At 38.6% G+C, this 18062-nt stretch overlaps 1 protein-coding gene across 4 annotated transcripts in view; it reads right to left on the reverse strand.

Annotated features, from left to right (window-relative positions):
* The window catches only part of IQCH (IQ motif containing H), a 265552-nt gene that overhangs the window by 234165 nt on the left and 13325 nt on the right, over window positions 1–18062 (reverse strand). For 2 of the 4 annotated variants that reach the window (XM_011940350.1, XM_011940353.1), the window contains exon 4: window positions 2993–3110. The exons of the other annotated variants lie outside the window; for them this stretch is intronic. In XM_011940350.1, coding sequence (XP_011795740.1) covers window positions 2993–3110 — 118 coding nt within the window. The remainder of the gene's footprint in view (window positions 1–2992; window positions 3111–18062) is intronic. 4 annotated transcript variants of the gene reach the window in all.

The following is an 18062-nucleotide window of genomic DNA, read 5'->3' on the forward strand; positions in this document are numbered from 1 at the left end:
GCAACTCCTAACTGTTTGTCATATAAGCTTTTTGGTATGAATTTCACAAACAGCTATCCACTTTTGGGGAGAGAGAGCTTAAAGAAATGACTGGGGTTTCACCTGATTTAAAAGGTTGGAAGTGGGCAATTAAAGGTAGTAACATCCCAGTTGGATTTCAAAAGTACTTAATAATACAAGCGTTTATGTTGGTGTAGTAGAAATGTGTAACAGCTGGCAAGACAGCATTGTTTGTCTTTGACTTTACAGTGCAAAATTAGGGCTCTTTTTTATGTCAGAGGATATGCATTTTTAAGCAGATGTCACAGATATTAGAAATACAACAACAATAGTAATCCAGGCTCTGGAGGCAAAGTCAGGGTGGGAAATAGTCCATGCCCCTTTTTAAGAGAAGCTCACCCATCCTCATAGCATCTAAAAGAACACAGTGCATCTTCATGAACATTAGTCAGGATTCAGAGTTCTTTGGGGCAAATAAATTTCTGGCCATAGTTTTGTTTTGTTTTTTTCCCAGAACAATAATAGCAATTATACATTCTAAAATAGCCTAATTTCATACATCTTATTTCATTGTTCTTATTAAATCAGAGATCACCATCTAATCTGTGGTCTTGGGGACCATCTGTGGACCTCCTGAGATTCTTGGCCAACCAAGTAAAAAAAATGACTGAAGAAGTGATTTAACAGTAAGGAAGATGAGAAATTTAAGCTCCCTTGATCACAGCATTCTGTTTTATTTTTATCAGAGCTTTTATCATTATCTGGTATTATCTTACTGATGGTCTGTCTTTCCCCACTAGAATATAAGCTCTCTGATGTCAGGGATTTGATCTATCTTATTCAGCCTCTAATAATCGTGGGCACACAGTAAGCAATCCTCAGAGAGTGGCTGACAGACCCAATGTAACAAGTGCAAGGACAGAGGTAAGAGGGGGCTGCTTTGGGAGTTCACAGGAGCCTGAACTGACATTTTACATGGAAATGAGCACACTCTTAGAGATCACTGTGGTGATTTCATTTATCCATTCAACAAACATTGATGCAGAATCCTCTGTGAAGGAAATACAAATATTTTACCCCAAAATATATATCTCTGACATATTTTGAAATAGTTGCCACAGGGCCAGCAAACAGAAGTGGTATTGCAAAGCTGTCTTTTGTGGAGAAATTTTGCTTCTGTAAAGAATCTCCATCAATGCTGCCAAGGCTCCCCTTTCCAGTCATTTCCTGGATCTGGGAGAGATTGAGTCTGATACCTTTAAACGACTGAAAAGAAACATTTGCCATCTATTCTGTCTGAGGGAGGCTGCATCTACACACAAGGCCGTCTTTGCTAGCCAAGCCTCTTCCTTTCTCCCTCTTATAACCTGTTTTGCCACTGAACCTGATTTATAAACATAACCTGGTTTTGGCCATGACCTGAGCCCCCATTCTTTCTGTAACCCCAAGATGATACATAAGCTTCTGTAACTTATTGGGATGTTGGGTCTTCATACTGAAGGCTCCTGTGTATACATGTTAAATAAACTCGTATGCCTTTTCTCCTACTAATCAATCTGCCTCATGTTAGTGATTTTCAGCAAACTTTTAGGAGGTCAAGAGCCTATGGCCCACACCCTAGGCATAATATAACAATGAACAAACTGATACAGGTACTGCCCTCATTAAGCTTATAATCTAGTGGGAAGATAGACATGTAAAAAGTCATACAACTGGCCACACGCGGTGGCTCATGCCTGCAATCCCAGCACTTTGGGAGGCCGAGGCAGGTGGATCATGAGGTCGGGAGTTCAAGACCAGCCTGGCCAAGATGGTGAAATCCCATTTCTACTAAAAATACAAAAATTAGCCAGACGTGGTGGCGGGTGCCTGTAATCCCAGCTACTCAGGAGGCTGAGGCAAAGAATTGCTTGAACCTGAGAGACGGAGGTTGCAGTGAGTCGAGATCACGCTATTGCACTCTAGCCTGGGTGACAAGAGTGAAACTCTATCTTAATAATAATAATAATAACACCTTCTTCTAGGGTTGTTCTGAAGTTCAAACAAGTTAGTATTTTCAAAGTACTGAAAACAGTTCCTGCTACCCAAAAGAGGTGAGCTAGTATTACTTTTAAGTCAGGGTGTGCTATGGACTGAATGTTTGTGCCCCCACTCCCCCCGCCCACCAAAACTCATATGTTGAAATCCTAACCCAGTGTAATGGTGCTAACAGGTGAGGTTTTTGGGAGATAATTAGCTCATGAGGGTAGAGCCCTAATGAATGAGATCAATGCCCTTATAAAAAGACACACAAGAGCTTGCTGGTTTTCTCTCTCTCTCCCATGTGAAGAAACAAATGAAGAAGGCTGTCTGCAAACTAGGAAGAAAGACCTCCCCAGACACCGGATCTGCCGGCACCTTGACCTTTGAATTCCAGCCTCCAGAGCTGTAAGAAATAGAATTCTGTTGTTTAAGCCACCCAGTTCATGGTATTCTGTTACAGCAGCCTAAACTAAGACAGGGACAAAACAGATACAAAATTGAGAGAACACTCAATGGAGGCAAAGTCAGAAATATATTGAGCTCTATTCCTTGCCACCCGGCTCTATTAAAAAATGTGAAGGCATTATGTCTTGATTTATTTTCTTCTGAAGAAAGCTCTTTTGTTGTAGAAATTGACTATGCCATGAACATACCTGAAACAACTATAAAATGAAATTCTAGAAACAGACCTATACATTCATTATGTTTTCTAACTTTTTAAAAAAGTTTTTAACAGCTTCATCGAGATGTAATTAATATACCATAAAATTCACATTTTTAAAGTATATAATTCAATGGTGTTTACTATATTAACAGAGTAGTGCAATCATCACCACATAATAATTCTAGAACATGTTAATCATCCCCCAAAGAAACTTCATACCCATTAAGTCACTTCTAGTCTCTGCTCCTCCCAGCCCCTGGCAATCACTAAACTACTTTCTGTCTCTATGAATTTCTCTATACCTACCTTTGCGCTTGGAAAGACAGGCAGAGATGAACTGTGCTGTCTTTGGGATCGCCAAAGTTTACCCTCAGATTCCTGAGGGAAAATAAATGATTTCTGATCAATTACGGTTGGAAGTAACCTAAGTAAAAAGAAATGGAATTTAAAATCAAATTTGCTATCTTAAAAGCTTCTCAAATTGTAATTTTAAAACAATGCTTCCTAATTAAGCTTATATTTTATAGGAAATATTCTATCGGTAATTACAATAAATTAAACTAATCTTTATCATTTTTGCCACTGTAAAACTGTAGTCGTTTTATTAAGCATAAGAATTTCCAAGTCTGATAAAGACCATTATAGCATGAATAAAAAGCTCTATTTCTGGCTGAGTTTATATGATTAACAACTGAAAGAATTACTGCACTATAAAACATTCTTGGTAAAAGAAAATACACAATGTTGTATTTTGTTTAATAAAATCAAATTATAGGAGAGCCAATGTTAAATATATGCAAAATGATGGTCCCTAAGTGGTTAATACTTATATTGTTGAAATCTCTGCTATTTTATATAGTTGTAAAGATTTAAATATCAAAGGTGGTTAAACATTTTCCTTATTAAGCAGTGGATAGTTCCATGGGAGTGCAATATAAAAAAAAATAAAATTGTAAGAATGAGTATTTGTGTGGTAGGTTATGTCTTAAAATTTTTAATTTGAAAGCAAGTTCAAGATCTTTAAGATTATCAATATAATTATTACTAACAAAACTCACCCACCAATAACTCAATACAACTCAATAACTTGATTCTATTGTGATACCCACTTTTGCAAAATTATCATTAAAAAGCAACTAATGGAGTTCTAGTTTCACTCCAACATGTAATAAGCTTGGAAGCTGTCATTCCTATTCTCACAACAAGAAAAAGGCTGAATGAACCAAAAACAACTCTTCTTCTATCTATCAGAGAATTGAGATCACAGGGTAAACTGCTGTCCTGAAAGCTGGAGAGAGGAGTAGCATAAAGCATCATAGCTTGCAGGGAGCAGAAGCCTGAGAGAAGTCAGCTGTTGGAACCTGCACTGACAAGAACACTTAAGCTTTAATCGACGCATTTCTCGAAGCTCAGTGTGGACTAGCTTGAGAGTTAAAAATTCTTGGGGGCAGGGAGGAGAATCTTAGAGGGTCCCATACTTTTGTGAGTTTTACCTCCAAGAGCCCCAACGTGTTCTCACTGTGAAGATCAGAGAATCTGCTCCTGCTTCCAGCAGCGGGAGAAGAAAATAGCTATTTTGGAATATTCCTGGGGAGCTCTGTTCTTCCGTCTATTCTCTGTAACGAAGGCAAGCTCTCAAGGAAACTGTCTTACCAAAGCCTTATCTGACCTGAAGAAGGGCAATTAGACAACTTCCACCCACTCTAGCCTTCCTATCTCACTAAAGGGGAGGAAATGCTGAGAAAAACTTGTCAAGGTAACAGCCTAGGGCAAAGACTCACCAAAAGACTGAGACCTAATTATAGGAGTATAGAATGCTTCCTTCTACACACACCTTACCATCACATTTACAGAGCCCCTGATAATAGATTATAGATGAAAGACTGCAAAGTTTAGACTCTTTTTAAGAAGGGGTTTCTAGGGAAACCCAAAGACAAAACAGGAGACAAAAGGGGTGATAAAAACAAAGACACTGCTTTGGGAGGCCGAGGCGGGCGGATCACAAGGTCAGGAGTTCGAGACCACAGTGAAACCCCATCTCTACTAAAAATACAAAAAATTAGCCAGGCACAGTGGTGAGCGCCTGTAGTCCCAGCTACTCAGGAGGAGGCTGAGGCAGGAGAATGGCGTGAACCCAGGAGAGCTTGCAGTGAGCCAAGATTGCGCCACTGCACTCTAGCCTAGGGGACAGAGCAAGACTCTGTCTCAAAAAAAAAAAAAAAACTAAGATACTGGAGGAAATGCTCAGATGCCAACAGTTAATAGCAAACAGTAAACACAGTGTAACTCCTAGTCAGATAAACATAAACTCTCACACTGAAGGCCTATTTATCTTAAATGGTATTACCCAATGATGTAATGATGGTATACAGGCTTCAATAAAAAATGATGAGGCATGCTAAAAGGAAAGAAAAAAACAGTCTGAAGAGACAAAGCAAATATCAGAACCAGATTCAGCTGTGCCAGAGATTTTGACATTATCAGACCAGAAATTTAAAACAACTCTGATTAACAGGCTAAGGGCACTAATGAAAAAAGTGTACAACATGCAAGACAAGATGGGTAATGTAAGCACAGCAATTTAAACTTTAAGAAAGAATCAAGAGAAAATGCTAGAAATAAAAAGCACTGTTTTAAGAAGTGAAGAATGTCTTTCATAGGCTTATCAATATATTGAATATGGCCAATGAAACAAAATCAGTGATCTTGAAATGTCAATATAAACTCCTCAAAGTGAAAGGCAGAGAGGAAAAAAGAATGAACAAAACAGTACAGAATATTCAGTTATAAACAGTGTGACATACTCATTATCGGAATACAAGAAAAAGAATGGACAAAAGAACCAAAGAAATATTTGAGTAATAATGGCTGAGAATTTTCCAAAATTTATGACAGACACCAAACTACAGATTCAGGAATTTCAGAGAACACTGACCAGGATCAATGCAAAAAACAAAACAAAACCCTACACCTATACATATCATATTTAAACTATGAAAAACCAAAGACAAAGAAAATCTTGCAAGAAGTCAGGGAGAAAAAAACACCTTACCTATTGATAATAATTATACTGAACTTTTTTTTTTTTTAAGGAACTATGCAAGAAGAGAATGACTTGAAATATTTAAAATGTGGAAAGAAAAAACCCACTAACCTGTAAAAACGATCCTTCAAAAGTGAAGGGGAAATAAAGATGTCTTGAGACAAATAAAAACTAAGAGAATTTGTTGCCTGAGACCTGTCTTGCAAGAATTTCCTGTTAAAGGAAATTATTTGGAGGGAACAAAAAGTATATATGTTTGCTATGGGATATATGAGGCAAAAAGAAAACCCAGGACACTCACCACCATGTTGTTCCTTGTGTCTCAAGACCCTCAGCTGGTCTGCCTTCTCTCCATTTTGCAGAGTCTTTTAAAGTTTGTTTTAAATATAATGTCCAGAGTTTTTAGTTGTACTTAGCAGGAGGCATAAAAGACAGTATGTCACCACCTTCCCAGAAGTGAAAGTATCTTGGTGTATTTCTTAAATCCATGGATGATATGTTTAGAAGTGAATTTAGATACTGATAATTGAATTGAGATATAATTTTGTACCCTGCTTTTTTCTCCCTCAGCATATGCTGTGAGAAATTTTCCATGTCATTAAAATTTCTTCAATATCAGTTTTAATAGCTACATAACATACATATAGACGTGTTAAAATGAATTTGATCATTCTTTTACTGTTGATACTTAAGGTAGATCCAAAGTTATTGCTTTAGATATAATGCTAAAATGAACATACTTATACAGACATTAATGTATATCTTTCCTTATTTCCAAGATAATTCTTAGAGCTACAATTACTAAATTAAAACATATTTATTTATTGAAACAAGATCTCACTCTGTCACCCAGGCTGGAGTGCAGTGACACAATCATGGCTCACTGCAGCCTCAATATCCTAGGCTCAGGCAGTTCTGTCTCAGTCTCATGTCTCAGTCTCCTGTCTCAGACTACAGGCACATGCCACCACACTCAGCAAATTTTAAAAAATTTTTTGTAGAGATGGGGTTTCACTATGTTGCCCAGGCTGGTCTCAAACACCTGGACTCAAGTAAGCCTCCCACCTCAGCCTCCCAAAGTGCTGAGATTACAGGCATGAGCCACCACATTCGGCCCAAAATAATAATTTAAATTTTTTCATATATGTTGAAAAATTGCTTTTAAGAACTTCATGCTGTCTTCCAGGTCCAAAATGGCAGCATAGAAGCAAGCTGGCTTCATGCTGTCACAACAGAAAACTAAAAACAAACATACATTACCGAGATTATTACCAGCAATAACCCAGAACCCAAAGATGAGGATGAAACAGTTCCCGGGGCCATGGAGAAGTGAAAAAACTCCAAGCAGATGGAAAGGAAATCAGATTTCCATATCCGTGACTCCCCTCTCCACAATCTGCCTTGCACCCAGCATATGAAAATATTTCCCCCAACTCATGGTTTCTTCACTAGAAAAAGTGAGATCAAGGTTGACAACCAGCTTCCCTATCACCTTGGGCTCCTGACAAAAGACCTGTCCCTACCTCAACCCATGGGAAGTATCAGGAGTACTTGAAGGGACAAATATCCCTGAGGACAGCCAGAGACAAAGTGGAGAGGTGAGACAACCATCCCAACCCTAGAAATTCTGCTCTATAACTAGGCCAAGGGAGACACCAAATCAGAGTGGCAGTACCACACTGCAGGAAATATGTTCCACAGTTCCCCTTGGCACAAACCCTTGGCCAGGTGACCCACATTGCCAGAATATCCCCTTTGGGACCTCTTCCATTTGGGACAGGCAGCACTCTGATCCTTTATTAGATTCGACGCAAACCTGGGCTTAAGGTGCCATCTAGTGCCAAAAAGGAGACAGCAACCTAGTTGGGGAGAAAAAAGATACAAATCACAAACAAAAAAGCAAAAATATCCATTAAAAACCAAAACAAGTCAGAGAGAGAAGACTGGAGTAAATAACTACTCCTTTAATGCAAAGAAACAGACATACAGCCACAACAACAGCAAACAAGGAACCAGGACTTCCCCAAAATGAACAAAGCAAGGAACCAGTGACTGACCTTAATGAGATGTTGATATGCGAGCTCACTGACCAAGAACAAAATAGCAATTACAAGGAAACTCAGTGATCACCAAGATAACACAGAAAATCAATTAAGAAATTTATCAAAGAAATTTAACAGAGATTGAAATAATAAAAATAAAACCAAACAGAAATCTTTAAATATATATGCTGAACTAAAAAATTCACTAGAGACTCTCAAAAGCAGCATGGATAAAGCAGAAGAATCAGTGAGCTTGAGGACAGGCTATTTGAGAACACACAGTCAGAGAAGAAAAATATAAAAAGGAATGAAGATCACCTACAAGATACAGAAAATTCCCTCAGAAGACCAAATCTAAAAATTATTGATGCTCAAGAGAGAGTTGAAGAAGAGTAAGGGGTAGAAAGCTTATTTAAAGAAACAATAACAGAAAACTTTTGAAAACTTTCAAAAGACATAAATATCCAGGTACAGGAAGGACAGAGAACATCAGATAGATTCAACCCAAATAAGACCATCCCAAAATATACTAATCAAACTCTCAAAGGTCAAGGACGAAGAGAAGATCCTGAAAACAGCAAGAGAAAAGAAGCAAATAGCACATAAAAGAGGTCCAGTTCATCTGGCAAAGGACTTCACAACGGAAACTATATAAGCCAAGAGAGAGTGTGAAAACATTTTCAAAGTGCTGAAAGAAAAAAGCTGCCATCGAAGAACACTGTATCCATCAGAGGTATCCTTCAAATATGCTAAGATAAAGTCTTTCCAAGACGGACAAAAGCTGAGCGAATTCACCATCACCAGACCCATGTTACATCAAATGCTAAAGACAGTTACTCAATCTGAAAGAAAAAAATCACTAATGTGCAAAGAGAAAACATTGGAAGGTAAAAAACTCACTGGTAAAATTAAGTATATAAACAACCTCAGAATACACTAATACTCTGTGGTGTACCACCTACTCAAACTCAAGTATGAAGCCTATAAGATAAATCTATTAAAAACAGTAATAGCTACACAACCTGTTAAAAGATGGGCAATATAAAACTATGTAAGGTGAGACAAAAAAAAGTCAAAATGTATGGGGGATGGACTTAAATTGTAGAGTTTTTAAAAAATTTTTTCTTTGTTTCTATTATTTTTTAGTGATCTCAGATAACATTATCTCTTTAAAATAACTTATTATATCTAGAAGATGTTTTCATAAGCTTCATGGGAACCACAATGCAAAAAACTATAATAGATACATTAGAAATAAAAAGCAATGGGCCGGACATGGTGGCTTAGACCAGGCATGGTGGCTCGTGCCTGTCATCCCAGCACTTTGGGAGGCTGAGGCGGGCAAATCACTTGAGGCCAGGAGTTTGAGACCATCCTGGTCAACCTGATGAAACCCTGTCTCTACTAAAAATACAAAAATTAGCCAGGCATGGTGGCAGGCGCCTGTAATCCCAGCCACTTGGCAGGCTGAGGCAGGAGAATTGCCTGAACCTGGGAGGCGGAGGTTGCAGTGAGCTGAGACTGCGACACTGCACTCCAGCCTGGGCAACAAAAAAAAAAATGAAGTAATTAAAAATAAATTAAAAAGCAATGAATTAAAACACACTACCAGACAAAAATAATCTAACCACAATGAAAGACAGTAAGAAAGGAAGAGAGAATTTATAAAAAAAACCAGAAAACAAGCAACAAAATGGTAATAGTAAGTCCTTACTTAGCAATAATAAGACTGAATGTAAATGGATTTAGTTCTTCAATTAAAAAACACAGTGCGGCTGAATGGATAAAAGAAACAATACCCAACTATACGCTGCCTGCAAGAAACCCACCTCAACTATAAAGACACAGACTGAAAGTAAAGACATGGAGTTGATATTCCATGCAACTGGAAACTCAAAAAGAGGAGTAATTGTACATAGATAAAATGGACTACAAGTCAAAGACTGTGAAAAGATTCAAAGAAGGTCATTATATCATTAAAGGAGTCAATTCAGCAAGTAGATAGAACAATTATAAATGTCTATGTACCCAACACTGGAGCACCCAAGTATATCACTCCAATAGATGCTAAAAGGCATCTGATAAAATTCAACATCCCTTGTCTTATTCTGTTTGTGTTGCTATAAAGGAATACCTGAGGCTGGGTAATTTTTTAAAAAACAGATTTATTCGGCTCATGCTTCTGCAGGCTATAAAAGAAACATAGTGCTAGCATCTGCTTCTGGTCAGGGCTTCGGGCTGCTTCCATTCATGGTAGAAGGTAAGGGGAGCCAGTACATAGAGATCACATGGTGAGAGAAGCAGCAAGACAGAGGAAGAGGTGCCTGTCTCTTTTCAACAATCAGTTCCCATGAAGACGAAGAGTAGAATTCACTCACTCCCATGAGAATGGCACCAATCCCTTTATGAGGGATCCACCTCCACAATCCAAACACCTTCCATCAGGTTCCACCTCTAACACTGGGGATCAACTTTCAACATGAAACTTGGTGGAGCCAAACAAACCATAGTATCCCTTCATGATAAAAAAAAAAAAAAAAAACCTTCAGCAAACTGGGTATAGACGGAATATACCTGAAAATAGTAAAGGCCATATATGACAAACTCATAGCCAACATCATACTGAACAGGGAGAAACTGGATGCCTTTCCTCTAGGATCTGGAATAAGACAAGGATGCCCACTTTCACAACGTTTATTCCATATAATACTGGAAATCCTGACCAGAGCAATTAGGCAAGAGAAAGAAATAAAGGCATCCAAATTGGAAGGGAAGAAGTCAAATTAGCTTTGTTCATAGACAACATGATCTTATATTTAGAAAAACCTAAAGACACCACCAAAAACTGTTAGAACTGATTAATGAATTCAGTAAAGTATACCCACTATGGAAAACAGTATGGAGGTGCCTCAAAAAACTAAAAATAGAACTACCATAAGACCCAGCCATCACACTACTGGGTATATATCCAAAAGAAAGGAAATCAATATATTGAAGAGAGATTTCCGTTCCCATGTTTATTGCAGCATTATTCACAATAAACAAAACTTGGAATCAACCTAAGTGCCCATCAATGGATGAATGGATAAAGAAAATGTGGTATATATACACAATGGAATATTATTTAACCTTAAGACACAAAGGAATCATGTCACTCATAGCAACATGGATCGAACTAGAGGTCATTATGTTGAGTGAAATAAGTATAAACAAAGACAAATATATCTCATGTTCTCACATGTGTGAGCTTAAAAAAAAAAAAAAAGTGGATCTCATGAATATAGAGAGTAGATTGGTGGTTACCAGAGGGCAGGAGAGGGACAAGGGGTGTTGAAGAGAGGTTGATTAATGGGCATAACATAGAGTTAGAGAGAAGAAATAAAACCTAGGTTTTACAGATCAGTAGGGTGACTATGGTTAACACTACTCTACTGTACATTTCAAAATGCCTAGAAGATAATTTGCATGTTTCTAGCTTAAAGAAAAAATTAGTATTTAAGGTGATGGAAAATCCAATTACCCTGGTTTGATCTTTCCACATTATAAGAATGTATCAAATTATCACCTGTACCTTGAAAATATATACGACTATTGTGGCCGGGCGCAGTGGCTCACGCCTGTAATCCCAGCACTTTGGGAGGCCGAGACAGGAGGATCACGAGGTCAGGAGATCAAGACCATCCTGGCTAACACGGTGAAACCCCGTCTCTACTAAAAATACAAAAAATTGGCCGGGTGTGGTGGCGGGTGCCTGTAGTCCCAGCTACACGGGTGGCTGAAGCAGGAGAATGGCGTGAACCCGGGAGGCAGAGCTTGCAGTGAGCCAAGATTGCGCCACTGCACTCCAGCCTGGGCAACAGAGCAAGACTCCATCTCAAAAAAAAAAAAAAAAGAAAGAAAATATATACGACTATTATATATCAACAAAATAATAAACTGAATGAAGAAAGAACTGTGTGCTAATTTACACTTCCACCAGAAGGATAAAAGTATGCCCAGTTGCTGTACCTTCATCAGCACTGAGTATTACAGTGGTTTAAATTAATTTGTTTTGCTTGTTTTTGAAGAAAGAATAGTAATATATTGTTTGATTTTCATTTCTCTGGTTTATCTGTAAGATGAAACATTTTTGTTTCGTTTGTGTTTCATCGGTTACCAGTGGCATTAAACACTTCCCACATGCTTACTCGTTACTTGCATTTCTATCTCTGTGAGCGGTCTGTTGATGCCCTTCTGTCTATATCAAGTGTTGGGTTGTTGTTGTTGTTGTTGTTTTTTTGGCAAGTATACTTTGTATTTAAGAATCTTAGCAATTTTTGAATCATTTCTGCTGCAAATATTTTTCCAATTTGTTGTTATGTTTTATTTTGTAATTCTGTTTTAAAAGTTCGTTTTTTTATTTTAAGAAGTTTCAAACCCAAAGAAAAATGGAAAGAACAGTGAGCATGCGAATGCCCCTCAAATAGATTACCAAGTGTTAACATCTTGTTATGCATCTTTCTCTGTGTGTGTGTGTGTGTGTGTGTGTGTGTGACTAGAATGTGGTCAGTATCGTATATAACTGCACTAGAACAACCCAGAATAGATGGGATCCATGGTGTTTCAATAATTGACACCTTCTAATCTACACTCACCATTGAACAAAAACCTGTTACCCTCACTTTTTCTCACTATTACTTGCTTTGTTCTTGTTTCTTTCTCCCCCCCCCCAAATAGTAGCACAACAGAGCAAGCATAAAATGAAGATTTCTGTGCAGTTCTGATAGTGCTGGTACAGATGGCAGTCACCCTCCTAGTGTCAATAAGCAAAGCATGGTCATTAAGAACAGTGTGAGCAAATATCACAAGCAATAAAATTTGTGAAATCCTGCAATGGTAAGAGGAGGAACTATCCTTTGACATAAAAGAAAAATCATTGCCAAGTGTGGATAACAGTGAAACCTATTTTGAAAACAACACAAAAGCACTTTGAACTCTTTTGATAATGTCCTTATCATTGTTTCAAGATTACTGCTAGGAGAATCTTGCATTTGCTGGCATTCGCTGTCATCACTTTGTGTACCTACTGGTTTGTCTCTACCAGGCAAAACTACCAGATTTTCCCTTAGGCAATGCTGGCTAAAAAGGAAAACTATCTTTTGTGAAAATTAGGCTTTCTGATTTTCAGGCAGGTATGGAACAAAGAGTGCTAGGTTGTAGATATTTGATTAGGATTCCAGCCTCATCAGTGATTATGCATGTGATCTAGGACTGGTTTACATAAACTCTCTGAGCCTCAGTTTCCTCATCTTTAAAAAGAAAGAGTAAATATTTACCTTGTAAGTTTAAAGAAAGTCCTTTGCAAACTGTCAAGGGTGTTATGAAAATATTAATGATGATCATGAAGATCATGATAAGGATGACAATGAAGAGGATCGTTATTGCCTCTCTGTTCTAAATCCTTTTTCAAGGTGTGTCCAGGGATAGTATTCATTTGGAATGAACTCTCCCTGTTTCCTGGGTTTCCACAGATAAACTGAAGCCCCATATCTAAACAATGTTGAGTCTCAGTTACTCATAGGAACTGTGCTCTGCTGTCAAAGGAACAGAGATCTGCAGTCATTATATGCCTTCCCTCTCAGAAGGAGTTGCTGCCCTGGGACTTTTGGCCTCTGATACTTCATCAGCCTCACAGTTTGAGCAGGCACTGGCAGTTCCTGCTAGCCTGACTGCCAGGTTCCAGTCCTGGCTCAATCCCAGTGTAAGAGGTACTCCAATCCTTCACAGCAACTGGGTAGTAGAATTTCCAGGACCAAGCTCTCAATCATACAGAGAAAGGCCCTCTACGTGTCCAAAAAAATATTGGTTCCAGGCAGTCATGCTCATCTCAGAGGTTCCTAGGACAAGTCATCTGCATTAGAAATACCAAGAATGTTTGTTAAAATGCAGATTCTAGGATGCCCTCCTGAGAGCCAGTGAAAGAAAACTACAAATAAAAGTTTGAGAATCTGGCCGGGCGCAGTGGCTCACACCTGTAATCCCAGCACTTTGGGAGGCCGAGGCGGGCGGATCACGAGATCAGGAGATTGAGACCATCCTGGCTAACCCGGTGAAACCCCGTCTCTACCAAAAACACAAAAAATTAGCCGGGCATTGTGGCGGGCGCCTGTAGTCCCAGCTACTCAGCAGGAGAATGGAGTGAACCCGGGAGGCGGAGGTTGCAGTGAGTCGAGATCGCACCACTGCACTCCAGCCTGGGCGACAGATATAGGCTCCGTCTCAAAAAAAAAAAAAAGTTTGAGAACCATCACTCTAGACCTGTTGTCTCTCAAATACAGTACCCATATCCCGGGTGATACATAAGATGACGCCATTGGTCATGTGAGGAAAGTATAAGAACTTCTATCTACATTTAAAAAGAAATAAATAAGAAATTACTTTGTACTACCACTCAATATTCAGCCTGTCACTCGATCCCTCATGTGGTAACGTCCCTTGCAGCTCTGAAGGCAACCTGAGAGTGGAGTCTCCAAACCACAAAACAGTGGACCAGCACTGGTGCGTTTGCTCTCAGCGCATTAGAATGGACTGCAGTTTACTCATGCAGTGGGTTTATGAATTGTGTTATTTAATTTCAAGTGTGCTAAGACTGAAAAAATGGATGTGTCTTAAGGCCTTCTGCAAAAAGCACACTGTATTTTGAAAGATAATGATAAGCATCCATGAACAAGAAAATGAGAGTTGACATTTTTACTCTCAGCATGAGCTTTTTTTCTTCACCCACATTAGAAAGTAAAAATGATGATGATCCAATCCAACTTAAGAAAAGTCAGCCAAGAAAACCCCAAAACTTAAAAATTATCCAGAAGACTAACTGAAATTATGGACTTACACCTATCATCAATGCTAAACCTCACCTAAGTATAGAGTATGATGTCTTGAGTTATTAATTACAGCTGGTATAAAGCCATAATAATTAACAAGATTAAGCAACCAGAACATTATAGTTAATGAACACTATTATCAAGAACTAAAAGTTTTGTGCAATTCATACAATTTTTAAAAATTTTAAACATACTTATTTCGTATTTATCTTACTAAAAAATTTATATGTTGGTACATTTTATAATGTATTTACTATATATAATAAAAATATATAACTTATAAATAAATATACACATATTACGAATATATGCCCAAATGCTTTGACTGATGGCTATGTCAATAAAAGGCCAGGTCCTTCTTCTGTCCCAATTCAAAACTTAGAGAAAGTTAAGTCTCCTCTTTGACCCCCGATCAAGATTGTGACTAAGCAGCCCACTCTTCAGTGAATTGTGCCATTGGTAAATGAAAAACACCTTCCTACTTGGGTAGTCTAAGGACTTTGTTAAGGAATCTTAGAAGAAAAATGCCGTGAATTGTCCCATCTCCTCCTTCTAGGCATGAGAACTTGAAGAAATTCTGGGCTCTGTAACCTGCTTTGGATATAATCTCCTAGCAGTCCATGCCAGACTCTGAAGCCAAGTCTATTTATGACAGTGTCGTGGGGCAAGTGCAGAACCAGGTATGATTGGGAGCAGAGAAAATGTCAGTCATGGGCCATAGTCTCCCATCTCCGGGATTCTCCTGTTTCTATCTATTCCCATCTACTGCTGTTGCTTCTCTTCTTCCCTGAGTCACATGCTATGACTTTCATTTTGACTCTCAGGACCTGCTTGTTTACTTTGAAGACCCAGTTTGGATTTTTCTCCAGTTTTTTTGTTTAACCTTGTCCCATCTCATTTCATTTCTGATGGCATGCCACTTTAGCCCTACACATTCACAGCTAGGACTGAGAGATGCTCATGCCACTCCTCCAGGCTTATAGGGCCCATACAAACTTGACAGGCTCCCCATCTTCCTGGTAAGAAGGCCAATGATTATACTACTGTACTGAATAGGAAAGATATGATCCAAGTACCACTTCTGGGAACTAACTCCATGCCCCAGTCAATGTCTTCCTTCACTCTTCCAGACCCTAGTAAGGAGCAAAGGCACTCCTTGGCAAAAGAGAACTGTATAAGAAAAGATTTCTGCCAGATACTTTCTGTTTTGTTCTCTGTAGCTGCAATTGCTACCTGGGTAGCTCTTTTCAGCTATCATAACCTGACAATCTACAGTCCAGACTCCTGGTTCTCTGTCAAGATGAAAGGATAAAAAGGAAGACAGAGACAGTAGAATTTGAGTATTGGATTCTTTCATTAGAATTGGTGACAGCTCTTCTCCTGTTTGCTTTTCCCCATCCCTTCCATTCTGAGGCTTCCTTACTTGCTGCTTGTATGCTTGATCTTTTGATGACACACCTTCTCCATCTGCTATAGGCCTCTTGGCTACCAACTATATAGGCACTGCACTTTGCCTTGCTAGGCTCTCTTGAATTCAAACTAAGAGCCAATATTTTAAGTTGGTAAGGTAACTTCTAATATTTTCTTCTCCAAGAACCCCTTTTATTATTTTCCCTATAGATTCATTGTTTTAAGATTATGTATATTAACTTATTTGTAAGTCATAGTTTTAGTTCTAAATTTAAAAATTAAAGATATAAATAACCACAAACTAAAGTGTTTAATTAGTATGAACTAGCATATTTTAACTCATTGAACTGTTTAAATCAAGAGCCTATTTTTGAAATTTTAGTTAGCCTAATCATGATTTCTTTTTCTTCTCTTTTTTTATTTTTGGAGACAGAGCCTCCTTCTGTTGCCCAGGCTAGAATGCAGTGGTGGGATCTCTCTGGAATGCAGTGGTGGGATCTCTCACTGCAGCCTCTGCCTCCTGGACTGAAACAATTCTTCTGCCTCAGCCTCTGGAGTAGCCAGGACTACAGGTGCATGCCACAGCACCCGGCTAATTTTTTGGGGTTTTTTTTTTTGAGACAGAGTCTTGCCCTGTCACCCAGGCTGGAGTGCAGTGGAACGATCTCAGCTCACTGCAACCGCCACCTCCTGGGTTCACGCCATTCTCCTGCCTCAGTCTCCTGAGTAGCTGGGACTACAGGCACCCACCACCATGCCCAGCTAATTTTTTTTTTTTTGGTATTTTTAGTAGAGAAGGGGTTTCACCATGTTAGCCAGGATGGTCTTGATCTCCTGACCTCATGATCCGCCTGTCTCGGCCTCCCAAAGTGCTGGGATTACAGGCATGAGCCACCACGCCCAGCCTAATTTTTGTATTTTTTTTAGTAGAGATGGGATTTCACCATGTTGGCCAGGCTGGTCTGGAACTCCTGGCCTTAGGTGATCCACTCGCCTTGGCCTTCCAAAGTGCTGGGATTACAGGCGTGAGCCACTGTGTCCAGCCTACTAATCATGATTTCTTTAAAGAATTTTAAAATATTGAAAATAACTTGCAAATACCATCATACTATCTTTCATTGCCATTACAGAAAAGACAATGGACTTTGAACAAAAAGATTGGACTTTATTAGAATTCCTTTAGACTTCTTGGCCTTGTGATCTCGAGCAATTTATTCAATATTAGTTTCCTCATCTATAAAGTGTGGATAGTAATAATACTAATTTCACAGCGTTGTTTTAAGGATTATTTGAGATCATATATTAATATATAAAAGTACACTGTAATAACATGCTATACAAATGTACCTTTGTTTATCTGACTTCTGGTCTGCTTGTTTCCAAGACTTTTTCAAAACTGGCATGTAGCCCTATCTATTTCTCTAATCTTAGCTCCTCATCTCAACCTACTGGGTCTTAAAACTTGAAACTGCTTATCTCCTGCTTCATTGTCTCCCAAATCAAGTCCCATCTGCATTAGAAAGTTTCAAGTGACCTTATTGCAAAGTTAAAAACAAAATTTTGCTCTTTCCTCCTCAAATTGACTTATCTTTAAGACATTTATGCAGCCAACAGACACATGAAAAAATGCTCATCATCACTGGTCATCAGAGAAATACAAATCAAAACCACAATGAGATACCATCACACACCAGTTAGCATGGTGATCATTAAAAAGTCAGGAAACAACAAGTGCTGGAGAGGACGTGGAGAAACAGGAACACTTTTACACTGTTGGTGGGACTATAAACTAGTTCAACCACTGTGGAAGACAGCGTGGCAATTCCTCAAGGATCTAGAACTAGACATATCATTTGACCCAGCCATCCCATTACTGAGTATATACCCAAAGGATTATAAATCATGCTGCTATAAAGACACATGCACATGTATGTTTATTGTGGCACTATTCACAATAGCAAAGACTTGGAACCAACCCAAATACCCATCAATGATAGAATGGATTAAGAAAATGTAGC

This window comes from Colobus angolensis, unplaced genomic scaffold (assembly GCF_000951035.1).
Source record: "Colobus angolensis palliatus isolate OR3802 unplaced genomic scaffold, Cang.pa_1.0 Scaffold19, whole genome shotgun sequence".
Taxonomy (NCBI): Eukaryota; Metazoa; Chordata; class Mammalia; order Primates; family Cercopithecidae; genus Colobus; species Colobus angolensis.